General features: G+C 58.7%; 2 protein-coding genes across 12 annotated transcripts in view; one reads left to right on the top strand and one right to left on the bottom strand.

The window, feature by feature from the left end:
* Positions 1-20,521, bottom strand: part of CDIP1 (cell death inducing p53 target 1) — a 22,160-nt gene extending 1,639 nt beyond the window's left edge. The window contains exons 1-5 of one of the 7 annotated variants that reach the window (XM_048061144.2): positions 20,385-20,521; positions 2,086-2,179; positions 1,509-1,607; positions 806-949; positions 240-504 (exon numbers count right to left, since the gene is read on the bottom strand). In XM_048061144.2, coding sequence (XP_047917101.1) covers positions 240-504; positions 806-949; positions 1,509-1,593 — 494 coding nt within the window. In that variant the 5' untranslated portion in view covers positions 1,594-1,607; positions 2,086-2,179; positions 20,385-20,521. Of the gene's footprint in view, positions 1-239; positions 505-805; positions 950-1,508; positions 1,608-2,085; positions 2,180-2,471; positions 4,091-9,082; positions 9,800-10,742; positions 10,937-15,394; positions 16,751-19,134; positions 19,474-20,384 lie in introns of those variants that run through there. The other 6 variants (XM_066977625.1, XM_013176869.3, XM_066977622.1 and 3 more) reach the window with 6 other exon arrangements.
* Positions 19,542-26,401, top strand: C15H16orf96 (chromosome 15 C16orf96 homolog). 5 transcript variants are annotated; one of them, XM_066977619.1, is made up of 15 exons: positions 19,542-19,971; positions 22,257-22,361; positions 22,637-22,717; positions 22,931-23,011; positions 23,121-23,259; positions 23,602-23,687; positions 23,853-23,963; positions 24,357-24,518; positions 24,779-24,867; positions 25,128-25,190; positions 25,285-25,380; positions 25,473-25,596; positions 25,706-25,805; positions 25,943-26,035; positions 26,171-26,401. In XM_066977619.1, the coding sequence occupies exons 2-15, from the start codon at positions 22,278-22,280 to the stop codon at positions 26,248-26,250; spliced, it is 1,389 nt and encodes a 462-aa protein (XP_066833720.1). In that variant the 5' UTR covers positions 19,542-19,971; positions 22,257-22,277; the 3' UTR covers positions 26,251-26,401. The 5 variants fall into 5 exon arrangements, with proteins under 5 accessions (XP_066833720.1, XP_047922604.2, XP_047922608.2 ...); XM_048066647.2 differs by lacking the exon at positions 19,542-19,971 and adding an exon at positions 20,623-21,120 and having other exon boundaries at positions 23,605-23,687; XM_048066651.2 differs by lacking the exon at positions 19,542-19,971 and adding an exon at positions 20,623-21,120 and having other exon boundaries at positions 25,542-25,596.

The following is a 26,401-nucleotide window of genomic DNA, read 5'->3' as shown; positions in this document are numbered from 1 at the left end:
CCCCCCCCCCCCCATGGCACCTTGCCCTTCCCTGGCAGGAGCTGAGGGCTCCAGGCACTGCCACCCCCAGGAATCCCCCTGTGCGGCCCCAGTAATGATTCAGAGCCAAGGCCCCCACTGCGTCCAACAGCACGGCCAAAGCCGCTGGCATCGGGGCCACCAGGACCGGGGCAGAGCAAACACCATCACCGCCTGGCTGCCGGTGGTGGGGAGGCCCCAGCCCTGCCCGCAGCACCTACCCCACGAAGCAGCAGAAGAAGCCAAGAAGGAAGCTCATGAGCCCGATCTCATAGGAGATCTTGGTGGTGATGGCTTGCTGGCAGTGGGGACACACCGTCTGCACGGGGGCGCCCTGGAAGATCTCTCCCTGCAGCACGGTCACTGTGGTGGCAGCCCCCGAAGGGACGAGCACCGTTGCCGTGTGGCCGCCAGGCGATGGGTAGTGGCCCGGAGCAGGGTAGTAGCCCATGGGAGGGTGAGGGCCTGGCGGTGGGTAGTAACCTGCTGGGAAGGAGAAACGGGCACAGATGAACGGCTGCGGGAGGCAGGAGAGGCCACGTCCCCAGGGCACTGCGCCCTGCTCCCGCAGCACGCCCTTGGTTATGTGTCTGGGGGGCTGCCCTGCTGCAGGCTGCCCAGGGTGGGTGCCGTGCCCCCAGCCTGCCCCAAGGACCCGCTGCATGCCCCTAAAGGCAGCCCCAGCGCCCGGTCACGGCCTCCCCTCCCTGAGGCACCCCCGGGACCCCCACCCGGGACCCCCCACCCGTCACCACCCCCTGCTGCCGCAGCTCCTCGCGGCACTCACCAGGCGGCACGTAGGGCCCGGAGCTGTCGGTGGGCATGTGCGGGGGCACGAACCCCGGCTGCGGAGGCTCATAGGGAGGGGGCCCAAATTCAGGAGGGGGGATGGGAACCCCCTGGGGCTGTCCCACGGCTGGGGAGACGCCATCTGGAAGGAAACACGGAGTCACAGGAGGCAGCAGAGGGGAATGGGGAGGTGGGGGCTCGGCTGGGTGGTCTGAGGCGGGGGGTGGCCTCTGCAGGGACAGGGGCTGTGGCATGGGAAGGGGGGGGGGGGGCTGCAGGGAAGAGGTGAGGGGGGATAGAACAAAAAAGGGGCTGTGACAAGCATGGGGAAGGAACTGCCTCTGTGCCCAGTGGGCAATTCCCCCAGGACACAGCAGGAGGCCTGTGGGGCTGCGCTGAGCAAGGCTAGAGCCTCGTCCTCTGGGCCACAAGAAGCCCAAATTCCCCCAGAGCGAGCAAGCAAAGCAGGGGGGTGCTTTCTGCTCTTGTCATTGCTCCTGGGACCTCCTGCCTCCCTGGAGGGCGATGTGGTGACACAGAGCAGGGCATCGCGCCAGACACCCCGGTGCCTGCATGCCAAGGGCAACACAGAGAGAAGGGGCCATGACCGAGCCGCTCCCGGGGAAGCTGCGCTCCCTCTGCTCCTGCCCACTCAGCAGAGACCCCCCCGACACCCCGGAGCAGCGGGGACCCCGCGGTACCTGTGGCAGGGGGTGGGCCGTGCTTCTCCTCTATCAGCGGTGCTGAGGGGCCGCCCGGGTAGGGTGGCGGAGGGTCGTTGGACATGGCTCAGGGCTGCCCTGCAAGGAAAGACGCGGTGAGCGGAGATGCCCGCTGGGAGGAGGTGGCTGCTGACTGGGGGCTGGTACCACTGCGGCATCGGCCTCAGCCCCACCAAGGGGAAACACAAAGCCACAAAGCCTTGGCCGTGAGGCTGGACAGGCTTTGACCCAGGCAGCAAAGGCAAATGCCTGCTGCTGGCTCCGCGGGCTTCCCCTGTACTGCCCACTGTGACATCAGCCCCTGGGTGCCGCTCCCAGCAGCACCGCCTGCCTGCCTGCCCTGGGCAGCGCCGTGCTGGAAGCTGCCCTGCCCTGTGCTCCAGGACCCACAGGCAGGGAGGAGCTGCCCACAGCTTCCAAAGCCCCCCGGCAGAGCCCCATGCAAAGCTGCACCCCCTGAGCCTGAAGCACAAACTGGGGCAGAGGAGCAGACCCACAGAGAGCACCCCTAAATATCACCGTGGCGTGGGACAAGACCGATGGCTGGCAGGCTTACCTGTCCTCTTCCTTGCCGCAAGGAGCTCAGAGGTCTCGATGGCGAAGACAAATTCTCAGCAGCGTGCTTCAGAAGCTGTCTTACCCTCCCAAACCTGCATGGAAGGAGACAGGGAGCAAGTCACAGTGATGCTGAGGAGCCATCGTGACAGCGCAGCCTTGCCCGCCATGCCCCGCTCCCCCTGCCCGGTGCAGATGTGGGCGAGCGGCTCCCGTCAGGAACTGCCTCGTGTGTGCTCCTGCTCAGCAGGGGGGAGCTCCTGACCTGGCTTGGCCCATGGCAAAGCCGCTGCTGCAGGAGCTGAGACACACCCCGGGGTATTTCTCGCCCCGTAAGCTGGGCAGGACCCCAAAGACCCTGCGGTGCCTGGGGGGGGGCTGCACCACCTTGCAGTGGTCCCCCCGAAAGCCGCCTTGCAGCCTTGCCAGATCCTTCCGGTACAGCTGGAAGGAAAAGCAAGAAGTGAGGCAGGGGGCTGCAGCCCCAAAGGCCCCTCCGGGAAGGCAGAACCCCCCGGCAGGGGGCCGGGCATTGCAGATGTGGGGTTACGCAGCCGCGGCTCCCCAGGCCACAGTGCTGGCGTTGTCATTGCGCCTTTGGCCGCGTCCCAGCCGGCCAAGGGGGGGCTGCCAGGGAAGAGCTCCAGCAGCTCCGGCACTCCAAGGAAGTGCGATGACATCAAGCAACGCGATTTTCCTGTTTACTCTGGCTCGGTTACGTCTGGTAGGACGTGCCTAAATTGGGAAATACAAGTGAGAGGCTGCTCGCTCCGTGCTTGGGAAGGCTGCCATCAGGCCCGGGGACGCAGTGACATTGCTGTCAGTGCCCGGGAGGCAGCGCTAGGAGCTCCCCTCGGACGAGCCAAATCCTCCTCCTGTCCCTGGCAGACCAGGAGCAAATGTGACTGTGCTTGTCCAGTGTCCCTTGGTCTGCTGCTCTCCTGCTGGCCAGCTCAGCGTGCTGCAAGGACGGGGCTTTCTCAGCAGCCCCCACTCCAGCAGCCCACAGCTGAGCAGGAAAAAAATGCACCCAGGCAATAACCAGGCTGCAGAAAGCTGCCACAGCCCCACAGAGCTCAGGGCGACGGTGCTGAGCTGGGCAGCAGCCGCCGGGTCCCTGCTTCAGAAGGAGGCAGCCGGGCTCCCTCCAGTGCCAGTGCTGATCCCGCACGCTGGATAACTGCTCGGCTCCAGGGCACCAGAGCAGGCACGGCGCTGCTCCTGCCCCAAGGCAGCCCTGTCTCACAGAGCAGGCCACAAGCCTGCGGAGGAGCCCCGTCAGCACTGTGACCGATGGAGAAGCGTGCTGACACACCCCAGAGCTGAGCAGAGCCCAGGAGAGCCATCGGGTCTCCCCTGGATGTCAGTATTTACTGCCCAGCGTTCTTAAGATGCAGACGCACAGACCCGAAGCACAATATTGGGGCAGCTGGGTGGGTGAGCCTACTGCATTTCCTCTTGATTTTCTTCCTTAAAAGCCAGAGGACGGGGATACAGCCCGTGTCATGCTCTCAGCAGAGCCGCTGCAGCACACAGCAGTCCCAGGCTGAGGAAAGCACCTGTGCCCAACGCACAGAGCACTGCAGAGCCCTCCTTCTCCTTCAGTGACCTACAAAGCCACAAACTGGGCCATGTTCCTTTTAGCTTCACTGGGGATGTAAAGAAAAAGAGGGCTTATTCTTCCAAAAGCAGCCAACCAAGCCACGCTGCGTGCCAGGAGCTGCCTGTCCCCACGCCTGACAGGGTTCCTGGATGAACCCAGCACAGCCGGGGCGTCCCCGAGTTCCTCGGCCTCACAAGCCAGCTGTGTACGAGCTTCTCCCATTATTGCTCAGATGCTGCCTCCCCGTAACACATCTTTCAGCGTGCCCCGGCCTTTCTCCCCCAGCTGGCAAGAAACCACAGGAGGCAACGAGCCCAAGGGGGCAAGCCCCCCACGTGCTGCGGGTGGCCCCTGGAAGCTCCCCTCAGAAGCACCGCAGACACCTCAGCTCTGCCCAGCTGCCTCCTGCACCAGGAGCTGCTGCACATCCCACTCGGAGCACGGGACACTCGTGTTTGTTTACTAGTTTGTGGGAACAAAGATTAGACCGCCAGGTAAGCAATAAATCTACCTTTATGCAGCAGTCACTGTTGCTGACATCTCTCCACGTCCGCGGGCAGGCCAGCTGAGCTCCCAGCAGGAGCGTGGTGGAGACACGGAGCCCCAGAGGACAGGAGCTGCACCCAAAGCAGGAACCACCCCAGAGCTGCAAGGCTGACTCCAGCACTGCTGAGTCCTGGAGGGTGCTCTGGAGCCTCAGCAGAAAGGGCAAGCCAGGCTTATTTCAGCACGTGGGACGCTGTTCCTTGATCAATGGGCCAGGGACTGAGCCACCAGCCGCAAGCGGGCTGCGGGTAGCGAGGGTGCAGCCCAGGCCTGAAGCAGGGCAGGTGGCTGAGCAGGGAGGCTGCCGCCAGACAGCTCGGCACACAAGGTCAAACAAGCTCAACCTAAGAGCTGCGCTGCCGAGACCCTCGTGCGCCCAGAACCCCTTCCTCGTTTGAGAGCCGAGATTCCCCGTCCCGCCCCTCCACCCCTTACAGAGCAGCAGGAGGACAACGGGCTCTGCCAGGGGTCCGGCCGAAGGAAGCGGTCCCTCCCCAGCGTCCTGCCGCGGCTCCAGGCCGCAGATAACCGCGAGGGCGATGGCCAGCAGCCCGCAGAGCCCCACGAGCGCTGGGAGGAAGGAAGGACGTGCATGGGCTGCGGAGCGGTTCTGCTCGTAGTTAGCAGGCTCCGTCACTCTTAATGCAATATTCTGCTTATTAAAAGAGCTCCATAAAGAGCAAGACATTGGCTGTGCGCCCTTCCCTGGAGGAAAGGAAAGCCTGCTTCTTTTAAGCTTCTCAGAAGCTGTTTCTCCCGTGCTTTCTTTTATCTTAACGTGAGAAGCACAAAACCTACTGCAGCCCATTTCCACTAGCGAGCGTCGTGTGGGGCTGGAGGGCGAGGGCTCCCCTCTGCGCCAGGTCAGCGCTGAGAGCATCACTCGCAGCGCTGGCACAGACCCTTGCCCCCTCTCAAAAGCAGTGGGGCCAGAAGCAAGCGCACAGACCCTCCCCTTGTGCGCCCACGGCAGTGGTGCAAGGAGCCCTGCTCTCCGGAGCAGCATCCCTGCAAAGCAGCCGTGCTTCCCTGAGCAGCACCCGGCACGTGCCCTGCCGGGAGAGCGCCTTGTGCTGAAGCAGGTTAACGAGTGAGCTGGGAAGATCCAGCTGCGAAAGAGCCCATCGAAACCGTGGCAGAACCTTGCATGATCTCCAGAATCATGTAAAAAGGACTCTTGCTGGAGGCCATTTCTGGTTTCAGCCACTAGCTTTCGGTGAAGCTGACTTACTTTGCTCCCTCTGCTCTGCAGATCAAGCTGCCTTGCAGAAGAGAAAACTTCCTCTGCCCGTGGCACCACCGCAGAGGGCCGGACTTGGAGCTGGTGGCGGCTCACAGCCTGGTGCACCCTTCCCCCTGCCCTGGGTCTGCAGCCCGCCGTTGGGATGAGCGTGACCGCACCTGCACAGCGCGCTGGGCCACGTCGGCGAAGGATTACACGCTCCCTGACCTGTCCTGCCCCGGCAGCCTTCAGTGTGTGAATGCCTCTGCAGGAACAGATCAAAGGCTGAGCTCCCTGAAACCAACCTGCTCTCAGTGGGGTGTAGGGGAGTGGTGAGGACCACAAAGCTGCCCCACTTTAACCACGCCGGTTTATTACAGCTGCAACACCAGTGCCAGCTGTGCCATGAAAGCAGCCTAGACCGAATTAGCTCTTCTCACGTGGGAATAACCATTCCCCCACACACTGCATCCGCACTAGAGCTTACTGGAATAACCACATTCATAAATCAGCTGAACACCCAGGGGAAATAAAAATTACAAATTATTTAACCTAAGTTTACCAGGACTTAAGCTTAAGATCTGATGGAATCACGAATGTCTGGTGCAGGTCCCTTGGGAGCAAGGCCCCGTCTCATGATCATAAGACTCAACAGGAGCTGGTTACCAGCAAAAGGATGGGGGTGGACAGAAGAGATTATATTTCTGGCTAGGAAATGCAGGTTAGTTCTTCTAAACTGGAAGAACAGAGTACAGCTTTTACTGGCTCCTCTGCTTTAACCTACCTACAGAAGATCAGGCCACCGCGCGATCACTGGGAACACAGCTCCTGGTAAAGACAAGCAAAGGGCAGGCGTGGGCTGGCGGCACATCCAGCCGAGCGGAGCCAGGATCAGAGGGCAGCGGGACCCGCTGGGTCAGCTGGATCAGCCCACCCCTCCTTCCCTCTCTGGGGACACCACCAAAACTGCCAGCGAAGCGTTGGTCACGCTGCTCCTGCTGTTCCTGCGGGAAGCCCACTCCAACCCCTGCTGCTCTGAGAGGTAGGAAAAAAAAAGCTATCCATCAAAGCAGTGGGATGAAAACCTTACAGTTTCTAGCCCGGGTTTATTTGTAGCCAGATTACACCCATCTGTTCTTCAGCCTGAGCAGCTTTCCTTCGCTCCCTGCTCTCTGCGAGCAGCCATCATATCATGACTCAGACGTTGTTTTGCTAGGCTGAGCACACCGAGCGCTCGCAGGGTATTTCTGGGCTGTGTTTCCAGTGCAAGCCCATTGTGTCCCTCACGTCTCGAACGGCCACTGCGGCGACCCAAAGCCATGCTCAGCTGTGGCAGCAGCGAGCACCTCCTGCGCTGGCACGCTCCCTGGAGCAAGCTGCCTGCTGCAGCACAGTCGGGGCAGCGAGCTGTGGCTGGCCAAGCTGCTCCAGCGAGCTCCGTCCGCCCTGCGGCGCTGCCGTGGGGCTGCACCGGGTCACTCCTGCTCCTCTGCTCCTGCCTCAGAGCCTGGGGCCGGTACGGGAGGCTTGCATTCAGCACGGACGTGAGGACCAAACAGCAGCTATGTAGATGCCCGTGAGCAGGCTAGGCTGGAGATGTGGCTTAGCTAAAGGAAAGAGGTGAGAGCAGATTGCATTCCCACTGCTGCCAGTAGCCCTGTCCCTCTCCCCTGCCAGGGCACAGCGGCAGCAGACACGAGCAGGAGAGCACAACTCCCTCGCAACCCCACGGGCAAAGGGCCTGGCCCACGCCGGCCGCAGCCTCAACCCACACAACCTCTCCGCGGCTGCTCTGCGCTCCCTGACCTGCCCAGGGCCCCCCATCAGGCAGCTCTGGGGCATGAAGAGGAACTGAGCTGTGGCAGGTCTCTGGACACCTCCCAGACAGCGAGAGGGCTGTCAGAGGCGTCCCTAGAGCAGGGAACGCAACCAGAGAGCCGTGGGCAGCGTGCAGCCTCGCACCTGTAAGCACAAGGCTCCCGAATCTGCCTCCTCCCCGTGCTCAACAAACCAGGCCCCAGATTTCTCGCTAACCAGGGACTGATTCCCCAGAGCACTGCTCACAGGCCCCATTACTGATGCGGCCCAAACTGGTACCACAAAGCTCTCCCAGCTGCTTAGGGATGGAAGCAGGGAAGAGGTGAAGCTGCGCCGCCAGAGCAGGTCCCAGCCAAATGTACGGTAACGTGCCACGAAAGCACACCCACCAGCTCCACGGGCTCAACAGGTAACGCCACGAAGAAGGCAGCTACGGCTGATTTCTGCGCTGCTTGGAGAGGCAAAGGCTCAGTCTGTTAACGCCGTGCTCTGCCCAGGCAGCAGCCCTGTGTGCTTCTGGCTGCCTCCTCCCGGCCTGAATCGCCAAGGGTGAGACAAACCTGGGGGGAAGCACCAGGTCGCCGGCGAGTAACTCACGTGCGAGTCCTGATGCAGCGCCGGCCCCGCACAGCTCTGAGCCGGCCTCACAGAGCAGCTCAGATCTGCTTCCGAGCACCACCCCGTGAGCAGAAGCACGCTCTGCGCTGTCCTTGCTCCTCCTGCATTTGGTGACTGGAGACCATGGTGATTCAGCTTTGCTTTGCCTACCGGAGCAGTGGCTCCAGCCACCGAGCCGGGAAGCAGCATTTGCTGGTACTCAACCACGTTCAGTGATGCTGGCACTTCAAAAGCTGCCAGTGCACATTTATGGAGCTCTTCCTCCATGAAAAACCACGTCCAATATTTTTAAGAGGAAAAAACATGCTACGATTAAATGTATAAATTAGAGAAAAGGATGCAACCACTTCCAGCTTCACTGTAGATCAATCAGACACAAACTTCAGCTTCCAGGCTTTGTAGATACATCTTCAAAAACAAAGTCAAGAGCTCTGAAAAAAACTGGGCTCCCTCACCAAGGCCAGCCTCGCTCCTTTTAAAAAAGGAACAGCATCGTGGCCAATACCACCTCATCTTCCTGGCCCCGGGGAAGCTAACCACGTGCCACAGGCTTTTTTCTGCTTCAGAAATGGGTCTGAAAGTCTTTTCAGAGTGTAACGCCAAGGCCTTGCTGAAATCAAATACTGACAACGACACACGCAGACGCAGCTGGGGCTCGGCTCGGCTTCCAGCACGGTCCTCACCTCCCTCAGGCAGGATCCCTGCCTCGGCTCAGCCTGGTTTGAAGGGGTTCTGCTGCCAGAACACTCGGCCAAAAAATATTTACCTGCTGATTCGGGGCTTAAAGGAGAGAAATACTGAGAACAGGAAGGAAGTTAAATCTGCTAGGTACGAGCACAAAAGGCAGGTCAGATGTTAGCAAAATGCCGTTTGACTGAAAGCCTGTTACCCTTTAAAAGGGCTTTAGGGGCGCGAGCAGAGACTGAAGGGAGCACTGCCAGCTCGGAGGTGGACAGAGCCGCACCTGCTGGCAGCAAGCACACCGACGTTTGTGAGCGGCACCCCCAAAGGCCAGCCCGGACCCCCCCTGCGGCACGCTCGCTGTCACACCTGTGCCACAGAGCAAGCCACGGGCGCTGCCCGCGCCACGCGCATGCCCGCACGCCTGCTCACGCGCAGCTCGCAGGGACGTGGCTCAACTCCCACCGCTCCTCAGGGCGCCGCGCGCGCCCCGCAGCCGGCAGCGCTTACCTCGAGAGGAAAGACAGCAGAAATCCCCGCCGCGAAAGCAGTACTGGTGCTTCCTTCTGCCTGCCTTTTACGCGGAGCAAAAAAGGATGTTTTCTGTGTCAGCAAGCCAAACTTCCCCCTCAGCCTTGCCTCTTCCCATGCGCGTTTGCTGCCTGCAGCCTTTGTATCGTCTCCCCGGGGCCAGGAGGGAAGGAATAACACCGGACGGTGCTGCAGCCTCCTGCAGGGAGGGCACGCACTGGTACTGGACCAAGCAGCACGTACCCCTGCTATACCCCGCCGGTCACCCCAGCGGCACCTCACGAGCTCAGCATCCTGGTCCTGGGCACACAGCAAGAGGGCGCATGCCTACACAACACAGGCGTGCACGGCGCGGATGGGAGCCCAGCGTAAGGACCAGTGGAAAGGTTGGCTCTTTCTCCGAGCGACTCAGCTGTGTTTCCCCACGCACAAGCCACGCGCCCTCAGCATCCCTGCCAGGGAGTGGAAATCCGCCGTGCAGGAGCAGCCAGGCGGTTTTGTCCCATGCTTCTGCAGTCAGACTTCAGCTGCAGAAAACTGCTCCTTCCAGGAGGGTCAGGCTCTTCCTTCGGCGCAGAGATGGAGGTCAGAGGCAGTCCTTCAGAACAAGGACTGCTGGAGGAGAACGTTATTCACCTCAGCGCTCCGGCTGTGTCAGACAGCTGAAGCTGCTGCGCAGCACGCCGGGCTCTGGAGGAGCATCCCCACTGCAGTCATTTTACCTTGGGACCCGGGACATGCCGTTTGACCTTCTTCGTGCCACCATAACCCAGCAGGAAAATCAGCCGCGAGCAGGATCCTCGCTGGAAGCCAGGTGCTGTGGCCGAAGCAAGATTTCTCAGGGTATTATATCCAAAGCACAATCAGATAACCTCCCTGATGCAGTCCAGGCACAGCTGTTCTCAGCCAGAAATTCACATTACAGCTTCATGCAGCTCCTCTGTATGGATTTCAGCAAAAGCAGAGAAAAAATCCCCCTGCTTAAGACAAGGATGGTTTATCCGCAACACCCCCAAAGGGTTACATGCGGGAGGAGGGCTTGCAAGGACCTGCTGCCGCCTCTGGGACTCTCTCCAGTGCTATTCGCCTCCAGATGGGCTGACCAAGCGCTTGTTGGCTGCAGAAACAGCATTGCCAGGACCTGGTTAACCCGAGCATTTAAAGCAAAACTATCCAAAATGAAAAGAACAAACTGGGGCAGCTGCTTGCTCTCTGCTGCAGGTTCCCAAGCTGCAGCACACAGCTGCAGCAAGCGTCACACTTCTGCAGAGCTCACCGCGCCGGCAGCGGCATGTGACAAGAGCCAAGAGGGGCTGCAAGGGAGCTAACGGCACGGAAAGGCTGCCGTCCCAGACCATGACACTGAGCCCCAGCCCTCACGCAGGTAGGGGCACCAGGGAGGGCCTGGGCAGCTGTACTCCTCCCCTGCAAAACAGCTTTCTGCCCACGCAGCGAGCAGAGGCTGCCCTGCAGGCTGGCACTGGCCGCTAGGAAGCAAACACCTGCCCCTCGAGAGGTGCTGCGCTCTGTGTCAGACATTTCCAGCTGGTGACCTGGTCTCCAGAGAGGACGGACTACAACAGGCCAGGTGTTCGCATGGGTGACAAGATGTGAATTAAAAGAAATGTGAAAGACAAACCTGTGTTCCTCTGCACCTTAGCAATCTGCTCCCAAAAGACTCTGATGAGAAACGGGGGGTGCCGCAAGCCAGATCTCTGGAGAACCAGAGCTTTTCCGTGAGACTTTCAATGCGGGTGACGAACAGCCCAAACACACGCGTGGTAACACCCATGAGAAAGTACCCAGCGAGATCACTGGCTGTCGTCCAGCGTCCAGGGCATCTACCTAATCTTTACCCTGAGTGGAAAAACACCGTGTTACATCTTCCATTTGTTATCTAGTGTACGTTAATAACGCAACCTGCAATAACCTAGAGCAAATAAAACCAAGATTACTCCAATTCTACAGTGTTTTAACACTGCACCAAGCTTAACTGTGCCACAATATTAGTTGTTCTTTTGTTTAAACCACTCAAGCAGCTTAAAGGCAAGTATAAATCCCAGAGACGACGGGGCAGCAGCCCCACAGTTCCTTGCATTACCAGCAACCACAGCTCTGTATCTTGTCCCTGACGGCAGCCTGTAACAGATGCTTAAAAACGAGTCAGGAAGCAAGCAAAGGCAGCACGAGCCCTCTGCCCCCCCTTCCGCTCCCAGAGCATCAGGCAGCCTGGAGTTTCTCCGGGGACCACCCTGATTTCCTCATAGCCCACCGGTTCGCTGAGCTCGGCCACACACGGCAGTGGCAAGCTCTGCTCTTCAGTTACCCCCATGAAAAAGAAGTGTTACAGTCACGAGGAAGTTGCTATAGTCTGCTGCCTGCCCATTTCTGCGCCTGCCTCCTAGTCCTCTCACAGAGACGATGAATACAGGGTGATTACCCACTGCTTCTCACAGTACAACCCAGCCTTCTATAGATCCCTTTCCCAGCACTATATTAAAAACATTTTATTCCTTTATCCACACTATTTGTTCATTACTCCCTCATTCTATAGAATTTTTTGAGAGAAAGTCAAATAATACAGCTACATCATTGCTGAATCAAGCTGATTAGATGTGTGACTTCCATCAAATAACACACCGAGCTCCAAGGGAGGAGGAAATTAAAGTCATACAGGATCAGCACTTCTGTGGAGATGTAGCCGCTTTTCAGTTTCAGAATTAATCAGTGCCCGAGAGCCTATTCAGAATTCCCTTGCAGATTCTGCAACACAATGAAATAATTCTGAATACATCGATGGTGATTCCAGATCCATTTCCCTTCCAAGAGATGTACAAAACATACGTCAAAGTACTGATGTTTTCTTAGCCAAGGCACAGCACCAGCTTGCTATAGGGCCGACTCCAGCCTCCAAAAACATTAGCATTTGCTCTCCCCACAAATACCCCTGCCTTGGCACCAGAGAAGCTGCTGACATCTCAATCTAACAGGTACAGTGTCACCTTGCATTTTTTTCTGAGGACTCGTGAGAAATGCTCTATGCCATCCAATTTTACTTAAGACCACGACAAATAAGCAGGGTTTGGGGTTCACCCCAGCTGCAACGTAAGACACAAACTCTCTTCTGAGTCCTGCCACCAAGAAGGACCACGCACACGGGGATGCGCCCCGAGTCCAGCACAGCTCCTGGGGTCCCGTCTCTCCCTCTGCTTCCAGCCAGACCGCGCTGAGCTCCCAGTCCAGAGAAGTCATTCCTGCTCCTAAGTATCCGTGCCTTTGGTTTCAGTTTGCAGCACCAAGTTCTTGCCAGCTCCCTCATAACCCCTTACCCCAAACTCCGCTCTCTGCCGAACCACGGCACGCAGCGAGTTGCTGCACATCTGTGCCTCCGGCCCTGCCAAAAGCTGCTCCCCGCAGCCCTGCTCGCCGCTGCTGCTTGCTCGGAGGCGCCGCAGGGCAGCCCTAGCAGGGGAGATGGCGAGGGCACGCGGAGCCCCATGGTGAGCCCGCCTCGCTTAAACGCAGGCAGATCTGAGAGGAACATGGGCCAAGACACAAACCAGCTAGCCACATTCAGCGAGATCTGCAAGCGGGCGCGCAGGGCTGTGTCCCCTTGGAAAACAAGGGTGAGGAAGAGAGTCGATGTCCTCGTGCCTCTCCAGGACACGGCTCCAGGCGCCGGCCCAGTTTTGGCACGCGTGGGACAAGAGCCACACCAACCCCAGAAGAGCAGACAAAGAAAGCAGAAGGCCTTGCGCTGAAAATCTAGGTATTTCGACTGATTCCAAGGCGTCTCTAATACTCAGCAGCACACTTCCTCGAGTCCCTCTTCTAAGCGTTTCTAAACCCTTTTTCTCTGCCTCTCTGTCAAGTCATTACTGCAGCGCGTTACTTTTAGGCTTCAAGCGTTGCTGATCAGAGGGTTTCAAACAGTCCCAGGAGCAAAGGAGTCCCAAGGCTGGGTCAGTGCTCTCACAGCAGATGAGACAGGTGGAAATTCAAGTGCATAACGCTAAGATGCCCACAGGATAGACATAAGTTTATTTATTTACAAATGAATAAATAAATAAAAATTCAGTGGACTGGTTTGCACTCACAACTGAGTAGAAACCCAATCCCAAGTTAACAGCAGTGCCCCAAACACAGCGTTCACACCTACCATTTAAGTCATCCGCAGTGGGTCCTAGCACGAGTGGAATTTACAGCTGCAGTGAGTGGGGCTGTCTACGTCCCAACTACTAATTTATTCTCAGAAAGGCTAATTTAATCCGGCAGTGAATGTTCTCAAAGCCTCCTTGCACAGAAACGCTTTTATCTTGGTTGGCTTAACAACAATACAGCATATCCAAAAACGTGGAGGGGTGCTAAAGAAGAACACTGCCCTTGTGTTTTCAGTTCTCTGGTACTTTTGTCTAAGAAATTTATCTTGGTAACCACAGACTGAGAAAACAGAGCGCCTCTGTTGTTTTTAAAAGCCAACTGTATTTTCTAGGCAAAATATACAACAGCTCTGGCTACTCCCCCCTCGTGTATAACTGTCTTGACAGAGAGCGCGTTGCAAGCCAGCAAATATTGCTTAATATTAGGCACCGCATTCGCTTCCAGCCACCCAGCTGCGTAGCAAGACCAGCGGCTGTGCCGCCTGGGCTGGGAGCACTGCCCGCCCTGGAAGGTGACTTTCCACAGCCCCCACTGCAGAGTAACAAACTTCAGAAGAAATACAAAATTCTCTGTGGCAAGAAGCTGTGTAACTGCATCGTGAAACATTTCAAAGGGAATCCCAGAGCGTGCTCCAGGTTTCCAGCCTCTGCAATTCATGGGGGGAGGGCAATAACTAATTAAGTAATCAGAAAGCTTCTTTTCCTTGTTTTTAAATCCCAGTTCGTATTTTCCCTTTACTTGTCACCGTGTTACCTGTGCTGTACGGACACAGCGTTAAGAAGTGACTCTCACCTTCGAAAGGCAGATCACTGGAGAGCCCAGCACCTCCCCCTGGGATAAAACAGGGGGCTTTAAAGCATTACAACAGGCGTAGCTGTAACAGGATAACTCTCCGTGCTCTTAGAAGTGTCGCCATCACCCTGCCACTAGAGTAAAGCTAGAGCTGTGCAAGGTGCTCGGCCTGGAGCAGCCTGATTCTGCACTGCTTTGGTACAGGGGCAAGAACATACCCCAGGTGGCATCCAGCAATTTTAGGACGATTCTGTAATTCGGGGAGAAGGAAAAGATCAGAGGCAAGCAAGGCTTAAAGACAGGCCAGAGGAGAAATAAATAAATAAATAAATAAACTAACACAAACAACACTCCCCTTGTTGCTATCAGCCAGGAACTACTGTCCCAAGAATAGCCTATTCAGAAACCAGGAAACTCGGAGAGCAGCAGGGAAGGGCTGAGTCATGGCCATTTGAAAAAACAACAAACCAAACCAAACCAAAAAAAAAATCAACCCAAAAGGGAAGGAGAGAAAACACGGACAGCGGCTGTCCTGGGTCTTGGCAATGTGAACGAGTCGACCCTGTATCGATTAACGTATCAACCAACCCTGGCTTTCGAAAGCCCTGCAAGCGCACGGTACTGCCGTAAGAAGCAGCCGCCCTCCCTCTGCTCCTGGGAGGCGAATTTAGCCCTGGCTGAGCCAGGCAAGGCTGGCGGTGCCCTCGCAGCACCGGCACCCTGCGACCATCGCACGAAGCAGACTTACAGGCTGGACGAACAACTCCCAGCAGGGAACTGCCGTCCAGGTGAGGGCTGCCGTTAGCCGAGGGCCGGGGAGGGCTGGAGGCAGAGCGGAGCAGGACGGGCCTCCTGCGACACCGCTCCGCAGACTCCGGCATGGCCAGCCCCCAGCAAGGCCTGGCTACGGTGAAGCCTCTTTTTTCCACGTGACAAACTTTGTCCTGTGACCTAATTTGTACCAGTTTTACAATAATTCTCCCTGGAACAGCAATCTTATTCACTCACCTATAATCTAAAAGATTATACCTACTCTCCAGCTGTGGGGCTCTGGGAGGACACACGAGGGATTTCTGAGCAATAAGGGCTTATTTTTAACACAACTGCTCAGCTACTCCTCCCAAACCACGGAGGGGGCTGTATCTTTTCAACTAAATAACTCTGCCTCAAACACACGGATTGGGAAAAGAAGCCTCCGGCCTGCCCTACTTTGCGCTCTGAGGCTCAGAGAAGCAGGGTGAGAAGCGGGGAGGCGCCGAGCCCTCCCTGCCGCGCCGGCTGCCCCAGGGTCCCGCACACAACCCGCGCCCACGTGTAGCTGCCCCTCAGCCCCCGCACCTCGTCCTGGTGAAAGACTCGGTCGCTGAAGGACGTCGGTCAGGGCTTCCTCTGGAACAGGAGTTTGCAGGCAGCAGGTACCTCGTGGGGATGTCGGCGCCCACAAGCGCCGGGTGAGGAACGTTGTGAGGGTGCGTTGTGTCTGCACACGCAGCCAACAGCCAGGGAGAGCAAAGCCTCCGCGCAGATCCCAGCGGGAAGACGCAGGCATTGCAGGGTCCCAGGCTGCAAAGTCCTTTTGGTCTGAGAGTAGTTTTTTTTTTATTTTCTGAGAGCCGGTATAAACCATGGGGGGAGCTCAGACACCCTAACTTACCTCTCCACAGCAGTGGAAGCTAGACACATTCCTTCCAAAAACACCTTTTCCAAAAAGTGCTAATAGGTAGCCAGCCTGTTAGGACAAGGCACAGAAGATTTCCTTTCTAAATGCAGAGACTAGGTATCAAAGAAGGCTTGGGGACACCCTCAGTTGGGAACGTCTGGTTCCGGACAGAGGGACCACCATCTCAGCATGAATCCTTCCTTTTATAATCTTAAATTCTCTTAATCTATAAGCGAACTGGATATTATTCCATTTTCTTGTATGTAAAACAGGTAAAAGAAACAACTGCTACTAATACAAAGCTCCTTTGCTAATCACAATAGGTGACAGAGACATGTATTACTTAAATCGCATGTAAAGCCCCAGCTCATACCTTTGTCCTCTGATCAGCTCAGGTTTGAGAGCTACAAAGTTCAATACGCACAGCTCACAGCTGTTACTCACAAGTCCTAAGATGCTAATTGCATTGCCATCTTTTGGGGCTATCGCTTGTATTTGTTCACGTGAAATTCAAGCCTGCTAAGGGAGCTCAGATCAGACACAGCTGCACTGAAGCAGGGCCTCACGCAGGAGCGGTGCACGTGAAGCAGTTCCCCTCCCGCCTCCATCCTCCGCCCGGGGCTGCGACCAGCGCAGGCCTGCTGTGCTCGCTGGGCTCCCCAGCAGCCTTTTTTCACTGGTGCAAACACAACCCCTTTCGGACTGCAGCCACAAGACGCCTCTGAGTGAATGAACCCAAAGCTAAATCTTAACAGCAGCCAAGAGCTTCCGTCGCGTCTTGTGCCAGAAATAAAAATTGTGCTCCCCCTGCCTCTGAGACTTTGTACTGTTGAGAAAATGGATTGTGGTTTCCTACGGCTTCTGTGTTAATTGTCTTCCCTCTGATCAGACAAGGAGATACATCCTCTGCATAGCAGCCATAGGTCTGACACTGCCTAGGAAAATCGTGTTGCTTCTCCCTAGCCGCGAGGCTGATAGCAAGTGCTGGAAACAGCAGGAAAACAACGATGTGAACACCACGTCCCAAGGCAGGAGCTGCAGGTCACGTGTTTTCTGGAGATAAAAAAGAAACACATCTGTGTTTGCAAACGGGTACGCTCCCATGCCTTGTGCTGAAATCTTTAGCAGAGTAAATCTCCATTTCAGCCTAGAATGCTTTGCCTTTGTAACGGCTGCAAAATCAGGTCCTGGAAGTAAAAAAAAAACAACAACCAAACAAACAAACCCAGATCTCCAAAGATTTGCAGAACAACTGGAGTTCCCAATACAAACTATCACTTTTACTGTACTGGGCAGAAGGGAAGAATGCTGCATAATTTACAATGTTCCTTTTAGAACATCACTGACTGCTGCTAAGGGCCATGAGGCTTATCAGCATCCAAGTGGTGTTTCCCAACTCCTCGTCCTTCCTGTTTTCAGCAGCTCTGCACTCACCCGTCTGGGAGAACAGCTTCTCATCCCTGTGCTGTCTGACGTTTTACTCAGAAGTTAGCACACCTGCCTAGAAGCTTGAAAGTATACCCAGCCCTGCTGTCTTCATGATTATTTTTATCTCCATATTACTTAAATACTATTTCCTGCTCAGTCTCACGTGGCAGCCAGCAGTCTTACCCTTAGCTTAGTGCAAAGCTGAACGCAGAAAAGCTACCACAGCACTGACCATACATGCAGCACATGTACATGCCCAGGTACATACCCGTGGTAATACCCGTACCAACAGAAGTAACACGCGGTCCTGCTGTAGGCCCTACAAAAATTGCTATTTCAAAGAATTTTTAAAACTTATCTTCTTTCAATCTAAGAAATCTATCTTTTATCTCCTATCTATTATTTATCTCCTATCTATTATTATTATTATATCTAGATAAAATCTATCTATTTTATCTCCTGATTAAAGCAAGTACAAGAAATTGAATGTAGAGCTTTACAACAGTACCACAGACAGATGCAGAAGACCCAACTTCATTCTTCTCTTTACCTATGAGCAAAAAAAATGATCTTGGATCTGAGCAGCTACTAGAAGACTGCACATCTCCCTCCAAAACCACTCATACTGGAAGATGTCTGCATCAACCACATCCTTTAAATGCAAGCGTTTATCTTCTAAATTCTAATTTGAAGGAGGAAAAAAGATAAACTTTTACATAATAAAGTTTCTTGGAGCCCTTCTCTCTCCGTGTTAGTGAGCAATACCGGCAATGGGAACACTTCTGCAGATCACAACGCTGCTCCAAGGACCCAGAACCCAACAGAACACATACAGTGTGGGTGTTGGGAACAAGCTCTTGCCTGGCCCCTGGCTGAACGCCCTTTAGCTGCAGGAGAGCATTAGCTGCACTCCCAGCGAGCATCCACCAGTCGTGTTTCATCTCGAAGGAAAGCAGCCACCATGCTTTGCATCACTGTGTGACTTCACATGCAGAAAAGCATGGCTGATTAGGAAAGTGAGCTTCAAAAACATGCTCATAAACTGAAACACGGCACTGCTGGAGACACCTTCCCTCCTGAGACAGGCTCCAGTCAGAACAGGTGCCCGAGGAACTGAAATTCAGACAGACCCACGTAGAACCTGTTGAGGGCACACAACAAGAAACTCCACACAGCCTTCCGTCTTCTTAGGAAGGGCTGAGGCTCAGGAAGAGACGTTCCCTCTCTGTTGACTGTCCCAGATACATCCGTAACAAGATCTTTCGGTACTCAGCATGCGAACACACACCCCCAGCACCTCCCTGACTGCAGCCCTGTGTGGACGCAGCCACCAGAGCCTCACCAGCCGTACAACAGCAGCAAGAGAAGGCTGAGCGTGCTCGCTCTGCTTGGCACCAGTCTCAGGGGAACACCTGGGGCAGTGGTTCCACCATCCCACCCTTGTTACAGCCTCACCCCCCTTCTGCCCTCAGTCCGTGCCACACAGACAGCCTCATACAAGTTCCCAAAGCTGTTGCCTCCCTACCTCCAAGCAGCAATTCCCTCCTCGCACAACGCCTAGGGACAACAGATACATTGCCAAATGCTTCCAGGGATTTCCTGGGGCACGTGGCCATCATTGCAACCTTTAGACAGAGAAGCCTTTGGAAGTTTTCAGCCTACACTTTCCCCACTGACCTGGGTTTGTTTAGTTCCTAAAACGAGTGAACATTATGGACATATAGTATTCACTATACTCACTCGAGTCCCCCCAGGCCTCGACTGCCTACCTCCAATCAAACACTCCAGAAAGCAGAAGGCCCCTGCTGAAAAGAAAGCACTGTTTCAAGCATGTTGGTTGAAAGGGAACAAATAGGAAGATAGCCTGCATATTCACAAAGTGTTTTTTGGCACATTTTACATCCAAATAACTATATTTATAATTTAGACCATTTCTAGTTAAAATCACTGTGCCTGACACCTGGAATATGACAACCCCTGGTACGCTCACCGGTTCTCCCCGGTGCAAGGAGATTGTCTCTGTTCCAGTCCTGCCAAGGGGCACACACCTACACTCGCAGGTACTCGGAGAAGTTTCAGCTTGAGCACGACTCCTGCGGGTGATCTGGAGGATGCCAGCACGAGAGCGCTCATCCCAGCCTGCCCCTTCCCACTCCCTGCGTGGGCCTGGCCGGGGAGCGCTCCCCAGGTCCCCAGGCCCCATCCCTCCCTTTAGCAGCAATCGCAACACCCTGTGCTTCCCATACAGCAACCGAACGCCACCTCAACAGCTCCCGCAGTTTCGCCTCTCTGGTCCCCCTGGGAGGCAGAACCGAGAACTCACTGCTCTGATGGTTAAAGCCTCCCGCTAGGTATGTGCCTTTGCACAACGTTACCCATTAGCTGCAAGGGCTCTCCTCCCTTCACAGGGCTCACGCTGCCAACGTGCTGACAGATAATACCATCCCCATCATCACCGTCGTTGCCATATCTCTTCCTGCTTGTCAAGGGAACCGGGCTTGTTTGGTCTCTAAAATGGGCCCGTCATTCCTGATCACCAAACGGGCAGCTCCAGCCCCGGCTCTCCTCTGCCGAGCAGGGATGGCTGGAAACGCCTGCGTTTATACCGACGCCGGGCTCCCTCCTCTCTGGGGATCCGTCTGGGCACCATCGCAGTGGCCCCCTCGCAGCTGTGCCCTGCTGGCAGCTCACGGCCTCCCTCCCCACAGGCTGGCACGACCTCGGGCTGGGCGCTCGCCTTACAGCGCAAAGCCTTCTCTCCCCCAGCGCACGACTTCGCCTTCCCTGCGATTGAATTTCAGCCCGTGTCCGTCGCACCAGGCCGCCGGTACATGCCGACCCTTCCGTCCCAGCCCACCCCCGCCCTGCCGAGCGCACCGAGCCGAAGCTTTGTAACATCTCCCCGGCGCCCTGCGGCATTTGGCGGCCGCTGAGGACAACGTCGCGGACCGGGGGAAGGAGCGCTGCCAGGCTGCCGGTGGGCTGCCTCCCCCTCTCCCGGCCCGCGTCCCCCCGTGCCCGGGACACGCAGCCCGAGGCCCCGCACCGAGCAGCTAGCCGCTTGTCTCCCCTGTCCGCTTCCTAAGGGCAGACGGCGCCCAGCTCGCCCCGCGTCCCCCCGCTCGGAGCCTCCCCGTGCCCCAGCCCTCAGCACCCCGCCGGGCTTGGGGGGGGCTGCGGCCCCCCGGCCCCGCTCCCCCCCTCCGCGCCCCCGGCTCCCCGGGCCGACCCCGCACGCACCGCTCCCGGCTCCCGGCTCCCGGCTCCGGCGGCTCGGTGCCGGCACCTGCCGGGCGGCGGGGCGGGGCGGCGGCGGGGCGGGCCCGGCCGCGCTGTCAGGGCCCGGCCGAGGCCCGCGGAGCCGCGGGCTGGCGTGGCTGGGCAGGCCGGGCACGGCGCTGCGGGAGCGGGCGGGGAGCGGGGGCCATCGCCCGGCCTCAGCCGGGAGCCGCGCCCGGCGGCCAGGCCGCAGCGGGAGCCCCGCGGTCCCCGGTCGCTTGCCGGGACGGGCCGGGCCGGGCCGGGGCTGGGGCAGAACCCTGGGGCCATCGCCGGGTAACGGGCCTGTGACCTCAGCCCCGGGCGGGCAGCCCCGGGGGCCGGAGGCAGCATGAGCGTCTCGGTCACGCTGGCGGAGCTGGCGGACGTTGCCTTCCGCACGCCCAACAGCGGCAGCGTCAACGCCGGCGCCCTCCACCTCCTCCTGCGCGGCCTCCTGGAGCACCTGCGCCTGCAGGATGCCTCCACGCAGGTCTCGGAGGACGAGAGGGGCCTCCTCGAGCCCGGGGCTGGGGCTGGGGGGAGGCCCCGCGCCCCCCTCCTGCAGGCGGAGGGGCAGCCAGGCTGCCCCGGCGGGTCCCCGGGCACCGCGGAGCTGCCGACCCCCAGGCGGGACGGAGGCAGGCCAGGCACCGACACGTGGCAAACGGCGCAGCTGACCGAGAGGATGGAGGTGATCGAGGAGGGGATGACGAAGGTCAGGAGCCATCCTCGGCGGGGCGCCCGTCTCCAGCGGGGTGCCAGTCACGCTGGGCTGCTGGCACGGTCCTATGCCTTCATCATGCTGCCCTACACGGTGTCCTGCCCTACACAGGGATGTGTCCGTGTGGTGCCTTGCCAATGCAGGGACTTGTCCCTGGGGATTTCTGCTGCCCTAAGACCGGAGAGCCTGGCAAAGTGTAGAGATGTTTCTGGCTCAGCTGCCACCAGCTACACTGTGGGGGTCTCATCAAGGAGCAGTATTTTAACACAGGCACTGGCCAAAGGTAGTTTTGGCCACATTACACTTGTCCCCAGGGCTCCAGCAGAGTAAGCTCTGAGATTTGAGTCTGCTGGGTCCCATCCTGCCCTGACAAGGGTCCCCACAGTTGTGCTTGGGGCCTGGGGTGCCCCAGTGCGTGCAGGGACAGCATCCTGTCTCCTGTCTCTGCCCTGCGACACGGAATGGCTGAACTGCAGATGACAGCAGTGCTGCCTCATGGGCAGGTCAGGATCCCATCCATAGGAGACGTGGCCACGGCACAGGTTCAATTTATTTGGCTGTTAAAGTTCGGATCCTATGTTGGAAACACAGTGTGCGGCATCAGAGCTGTCTCCATCGCTCAAGTTGCATGTGGCAGCACAAGGATGAGTTGTGATAGCTTTGTGCCCTGCCCTGCTTGGAGAAGGGCTGGTGTCCAGGCTGGACTGCGGACATCTCCGAGGCAGCGTGGGGCCAGCCTGCAGTAAACACAACATTTCTTCATCTGTTGTGAGACCTGACAGCCCCAGGCTGGTCCCATCTCATATTTTGTGAGCTCAGCTTTGAGCATAATCCAAGAGCAAAGGGAAAAGGTGGCAGAACTTCGCCAGGGTGAGGCAGCTGGAGCCAGGACACATGTTCACCTTCCCCATCTTTCATCTGAGTTTAGGGGAGCTCCATGGGCATGGCCGCGGGCCAGCCAGATGTGGTCGATGCTGTGGGACTGTGGCCCCTCTGAGATGGAGCCCTGTGTCCCAGAAACACCTCCAGGCCCGGGGCTGTGCTGTGTGCTGCTCAGCCTCCCTTCTCTCCACATCCCCCAAGCCTGCAGGGACCCAGTGGCACCAGCTGAACCCCTCCCTATTCCTCAGGTCACGGACAAGCTACAGGAGATGCTCACCACCAGCTGCTCTCTGAAAACCACCATCGAGGCCTTCCAGGAAGAGCTGCAGCTCCTGAAGGACAATTTCCAGAAGGTGCGTGCATGGAGCTGGGCTGGTGCTGGAGGGCTCTCAGCAGAGGGGTTGTGACAGGGACGAGATCTGGGTCTCGGGCTCCTTCCCACCCCATGGTGGAACTGGGTGATGTGGGTTCTGCCCAGGGGTTGTGGACAGACCCCTTGCCCACAGCCACAGAGCCCCACCATGGCCTGGGCTGGGCGCTGCTGATCCCTGCCTATCACTGCTGATACTGATCCCCACCATTCCCAATCCCTGCGGATACCGGGCCCTCCGATGTCCTTGTTTATCAGGCTGGTCTGGAGGAGCTGCGAGAGCAGGCGGCACAGCAGGACAAGCACAGCAACCTCCTGCAGAACATCCTGGGCCAAATGGTGAGTGGGGAGAGCCCTGGCAGAGGGGCTGGGAGTGGGTGTCCACGGCACCGGTGCTCGGAGGCACTCAGCACCCAGCCCCTGCAACTGCCCTGCAGGCGTGGGGACAGAATGGCACCGGGGATTCTGGCAGGGTTTGGTGTCACTGTCCCCAACCCAGGGGCTCCCAGGGCTCTCCTCCTGCACCAGGGCTGATTTCTCTTCCGGTCACAGGCAGAGGTGCGGCAGGAGCTGGGCAACTTCCCCTGGCAGGCCGGTGTGCTGTGCTCGCTCTGCAGGGTGCCCACTGGCGAGGTTTGTGCACGCTCCCGGCTGCCAGGCTGTTTTGCTGGGGGCTGTCCCTTCGGCTCTGGCACAGCGCAGGGCTCTTCTTCCCTAAAACCTCAGGGCTGTTCCATTTCAGCTTTCCAGCCGGGAGCTCAGCCCTGAGGCCCCCCAGGAGCCAGCCCAGGAGGCACCGTGCAAGCAGAGCTGGCTGCCGGAGCGGCACGTGGCCGTGGAGACCTTCATCAGCTGCCACGAGAACCAGCTCCAGCAGCGTGGTGAGCACTGATGTCCCCACCATGTCAGGTCACTGTGCTGGGTTGTTCCACTGCGTTCTTGCCAGGACCAGTGCATGGTGGTGCCACACTCAGCCATCCCGGCTGGGTCCCCAAGCTGCTGCAGCCTCCTTGTCCGTCTGCCTTGCTCCCAGACACACTGGCACGGATGCTGTGGATGTGGCTGCTGCCCATGGGTGCCCTGGTGCGGGCCATGCCTGGGGGCTGACAGCAGGGCTGGGGCATCTCCCCAGCCATAAAGCCACCTGGGCTAGGGACAGTGCTGCGCTGATGGCCTGCAGGAGCCAGTGCTGCCTGGAGCAAAGCTTTGGTGTCTGTTTTCAACAGATTTGGGGACCCTGGAGGATGTGGCCACCCGACTGGAGAAGGTGCAAGGCGAAGTAAAGCACCTGCAGGACAAAGGAGAGAAGGTGCCAAGATGCCCGGACCTCAGGGTTGCTGCCCCGTGGCCTGGGGTCTGCAGCCCATCACCCTGCTCGCCAGGACTGCCCTGGTGTCATCTGCAAGACTACTTCACTGCCTTGTGTGGGTGCCTGCCGTGTGCCTTACCTGGGGCCGCATTTTGTCCTCCCTAGGGGCCAGATTTTGGCAGGGAGGTGCTGAGCCAGGTGGGGCAGCTGCAGGAGCAATGTGCGAGACTCCAAGAGGCTGCAGAGCGGCTGTGGGCTGACACCGAGGACACCCAGGTGAGCATGGTCCCGGGCTCAGCTGAGGAGCCACTCATGCCGTGGTTTGTGTCCGATCCAGGCTGGAAGCCGCGTGCCAGGATTTTGCAGCCTCGCCGTCCTAGCAGAGCTGGGGCCGAGCAGTGGCTCCGAGGGAGACGCAGGGGGAGGCGGATGGCCTCAGGCACGTGGTGGCAATCCCTGGCAGTGGGCTTCGCCCGCGAGCGGGGGCTCCGTACGATGGTGGTGGAGCACCCGGCCATGAGCAAGGCAGCCCAGAGCACTAGGCAGGCACTAGGGCAAGGCAGACGAGGCGCTGCTGGAGCAGGGCATGAGCGTTGTGCGTAGGGGAACCCCAAGAGGCACAGCACGGGCAGGCAGGGCCGGGGGGCTGGCTGGCACTGTGCCCCTCAGAAAGCAGACGAGGCCGTGCTGGAGACCAAAGTGAGCCAGGACGAGTTGCAACGCGCCATGGCCCAGCTGAGCGAGATGATGCAGGAGCTGCTGCAGAGGATGTCCCTGCATGGCCAGGCCAGGCATAAAGCCCTGGAGCTCGTCAGTGAGATGGACTCCAAGGTAGCGGTGTCACCTGGGGAGGGTGGTGGTGACAGAGACATGCACCAGGCCAGGGGGCAGTTCCCCCTGCTACCCTCTGCACCAGGAGGGTGAGCCCTCAATCTGCCAATGCCCAGAGTCCCTGTGCCAGGGCTGGGCATGACCCAGGGTGTCCCCAGCATCCCTCAGGGGCAGCAGTGTCCCCTGAAATGGGCCTGGTGTCCCACCGGGCCCCTCTGCCCTCCCTGCACGGGTTCTGTGCAGTGCTGGCTCCCCTGCAGGCACAGTGGGAGCAGGCTTGGAGGCTCAGCAAGCAGTGCCACTGCCAGGGGCCTTGCTTCGATACCAGCGGTCCCGCCGGCCTCAAGAGGTGAGGGCTGCTGGGTCCCATCCTGTCCCGTCACACCCCGTCCTATCCTATTCCGCCCTGTCCCATCCCATCTCCCTCCACCCTGTCCTTTCTGCCCCCGGTCCGTGCTGTCCCTGCACCTCCAACCCCGTCCCATCCCGCCCTGCCCACTCCATCCAGATCCTCGTTGTCCCACCCTGCCCGTGGGGTGCTGGCCGCCCTGGGGACCTTGCGGGGTTGCTGCGTGGTGGCAGGGCACTCAGCAGCCACCTGTGTTGCAGGCACCGCTTCCACCCAGTGAAGTGCATCTCCTGCGACAGACCCCTGGCCGTGGCCCCAAGGCCGTGAGTATTGTGCAGCCCCCCTGTCGGACCCCCCGCACGCCGCACCCGCACTGGAGACCGCTGCCCGCCTCTGCCTTCCTGCCCTCATCCACAGGCACTTGGTGACGGTCCGGAAGGCCAGCCTGCACCTCCAGTCTCGTCCAGCCAGCACCGGTGGCACCAACCGCACGGCACAGCAGCTGCCGGGGAGGTGAGGCCTGCGAGGTGACAACGCGTCCCCTCCCCTGCCGCTGGGGCCCCTCGCCCTGGGCAGGAGCGCTACCAGCAGTGCTCCCTTCCCAGGGAGAACGAGGGGAGCAACCAGGCCAGCCGGGGCCCCCTGAGTCCCACCAGGCCACTGTCCGCCTCCAGCTCCCTCGCCACCGCCTGTCCCTTCGGAGCCCATGCGGATTTCACCTGCCAGAACGTGAGCCCCCATCCCCAGATGCCCCCCACACGCTGGAAACCGGCCGAGCCCAGCCAGGGTGGGCACAGCCTCGGGCACCTCTGATGGCATCGGCTGCTCCTCCCTCTAGGGTCAAGTGGATATTCTGGGCATCGACGGGGTCATCTACAAGGGCAGGCTGAGCTCGCAGGCTGCCAACGGGAACATCGCCCTGGGCAGGGACTTCCCAGGTAGGGGAGCAGTCCTGGGGCACCACCTTAGCTCCGGCCCGAGCCAGCACATCCTGATGGGGTGCCTGGGGTGGCTCGGTTGCCATCGCTGCCCTCACATCCCCCCTGCAACGGCGTCTCCGCTTCTCGCCCTGAAGGAACAAAGTCCCCCCAGCCCCCTGCCCAGCACGCTGTGGAGAAAACGCGTCGCACCCCCAAGTATGGCAGCCACTACGTGTCCCCGTACTCGTGTGAGTGCCTGTCCTGGGCGTCCTGCACGCTGCCGGCCCCACCGCCTGGGCTCACCCTGCTCCGTGCGCTCCCCGGGTGCCACCGGGGCTGTTGTGCCCGATGCAAGGCCGTTTGTCTCCCTCCCTGCATTGCAGGTGCTGCCATGCGGACGAGAACTGTCTCCTCGGGGGACCGATGGCAGGCCGCTGCGGGTGGCAGGACAGCCGGCGTCTGAGCTGCCCGGGGGGGCTGTGAAATGGCGTGGGGGTGCAGGAACGGGCAGGAGCCTCGGGGGATCAGGGGGGTGGGAGCCATGCTGCCCCGGCTTCTCCCTCCCCCTCGCAGCTGCGTAACACCACGGGCCATAAAGATTTGCTCTGCTCTGC

The sequence above is a fragment of the Anser cygnoides genome, chromosome 15 (genome assembly GCF_040182565.1).
Source record: "Anser cygnoides isolate HZ-2024a breed goose chromosome 15, Taihu_goose_T2T_genome, whole genome shotgun sequence".
Lineage (NCBI taxonomy): Eukaryota > Metazoa > Chordata > Aves > Anseriformes > Anatidae > Anser > Anser cygnoides.
Note: the sequence above shows the minus strand (reverse complement) of the source record. Positions and strands in the feature narration are given on the sequence as shown.

Coding starts and splice junctions, on each gene's coding strand:
- C15H16orf96 (XM_048066645.2), top strand. CDS start 20,755: ATGAGCGTCTCGGTCACGCTGGCGGAGCTGGCGGACGTTGCCTTCCGC. Junction 22,718..22,930: donor AGAACATCCTGGGCCAAATG/GTGAGTGGGGAG, acceptor TTCCGGTCACAG/GCAGAGGTGCGGCAGGAGCT. Junction 24,868..25,127: donor GGTCCCGCCGGCCTCAAGAG/GTGAGGGCTGCT, acceptor CCTGTGTTGCAG/GCACCGCTTCCACCCAGTGA.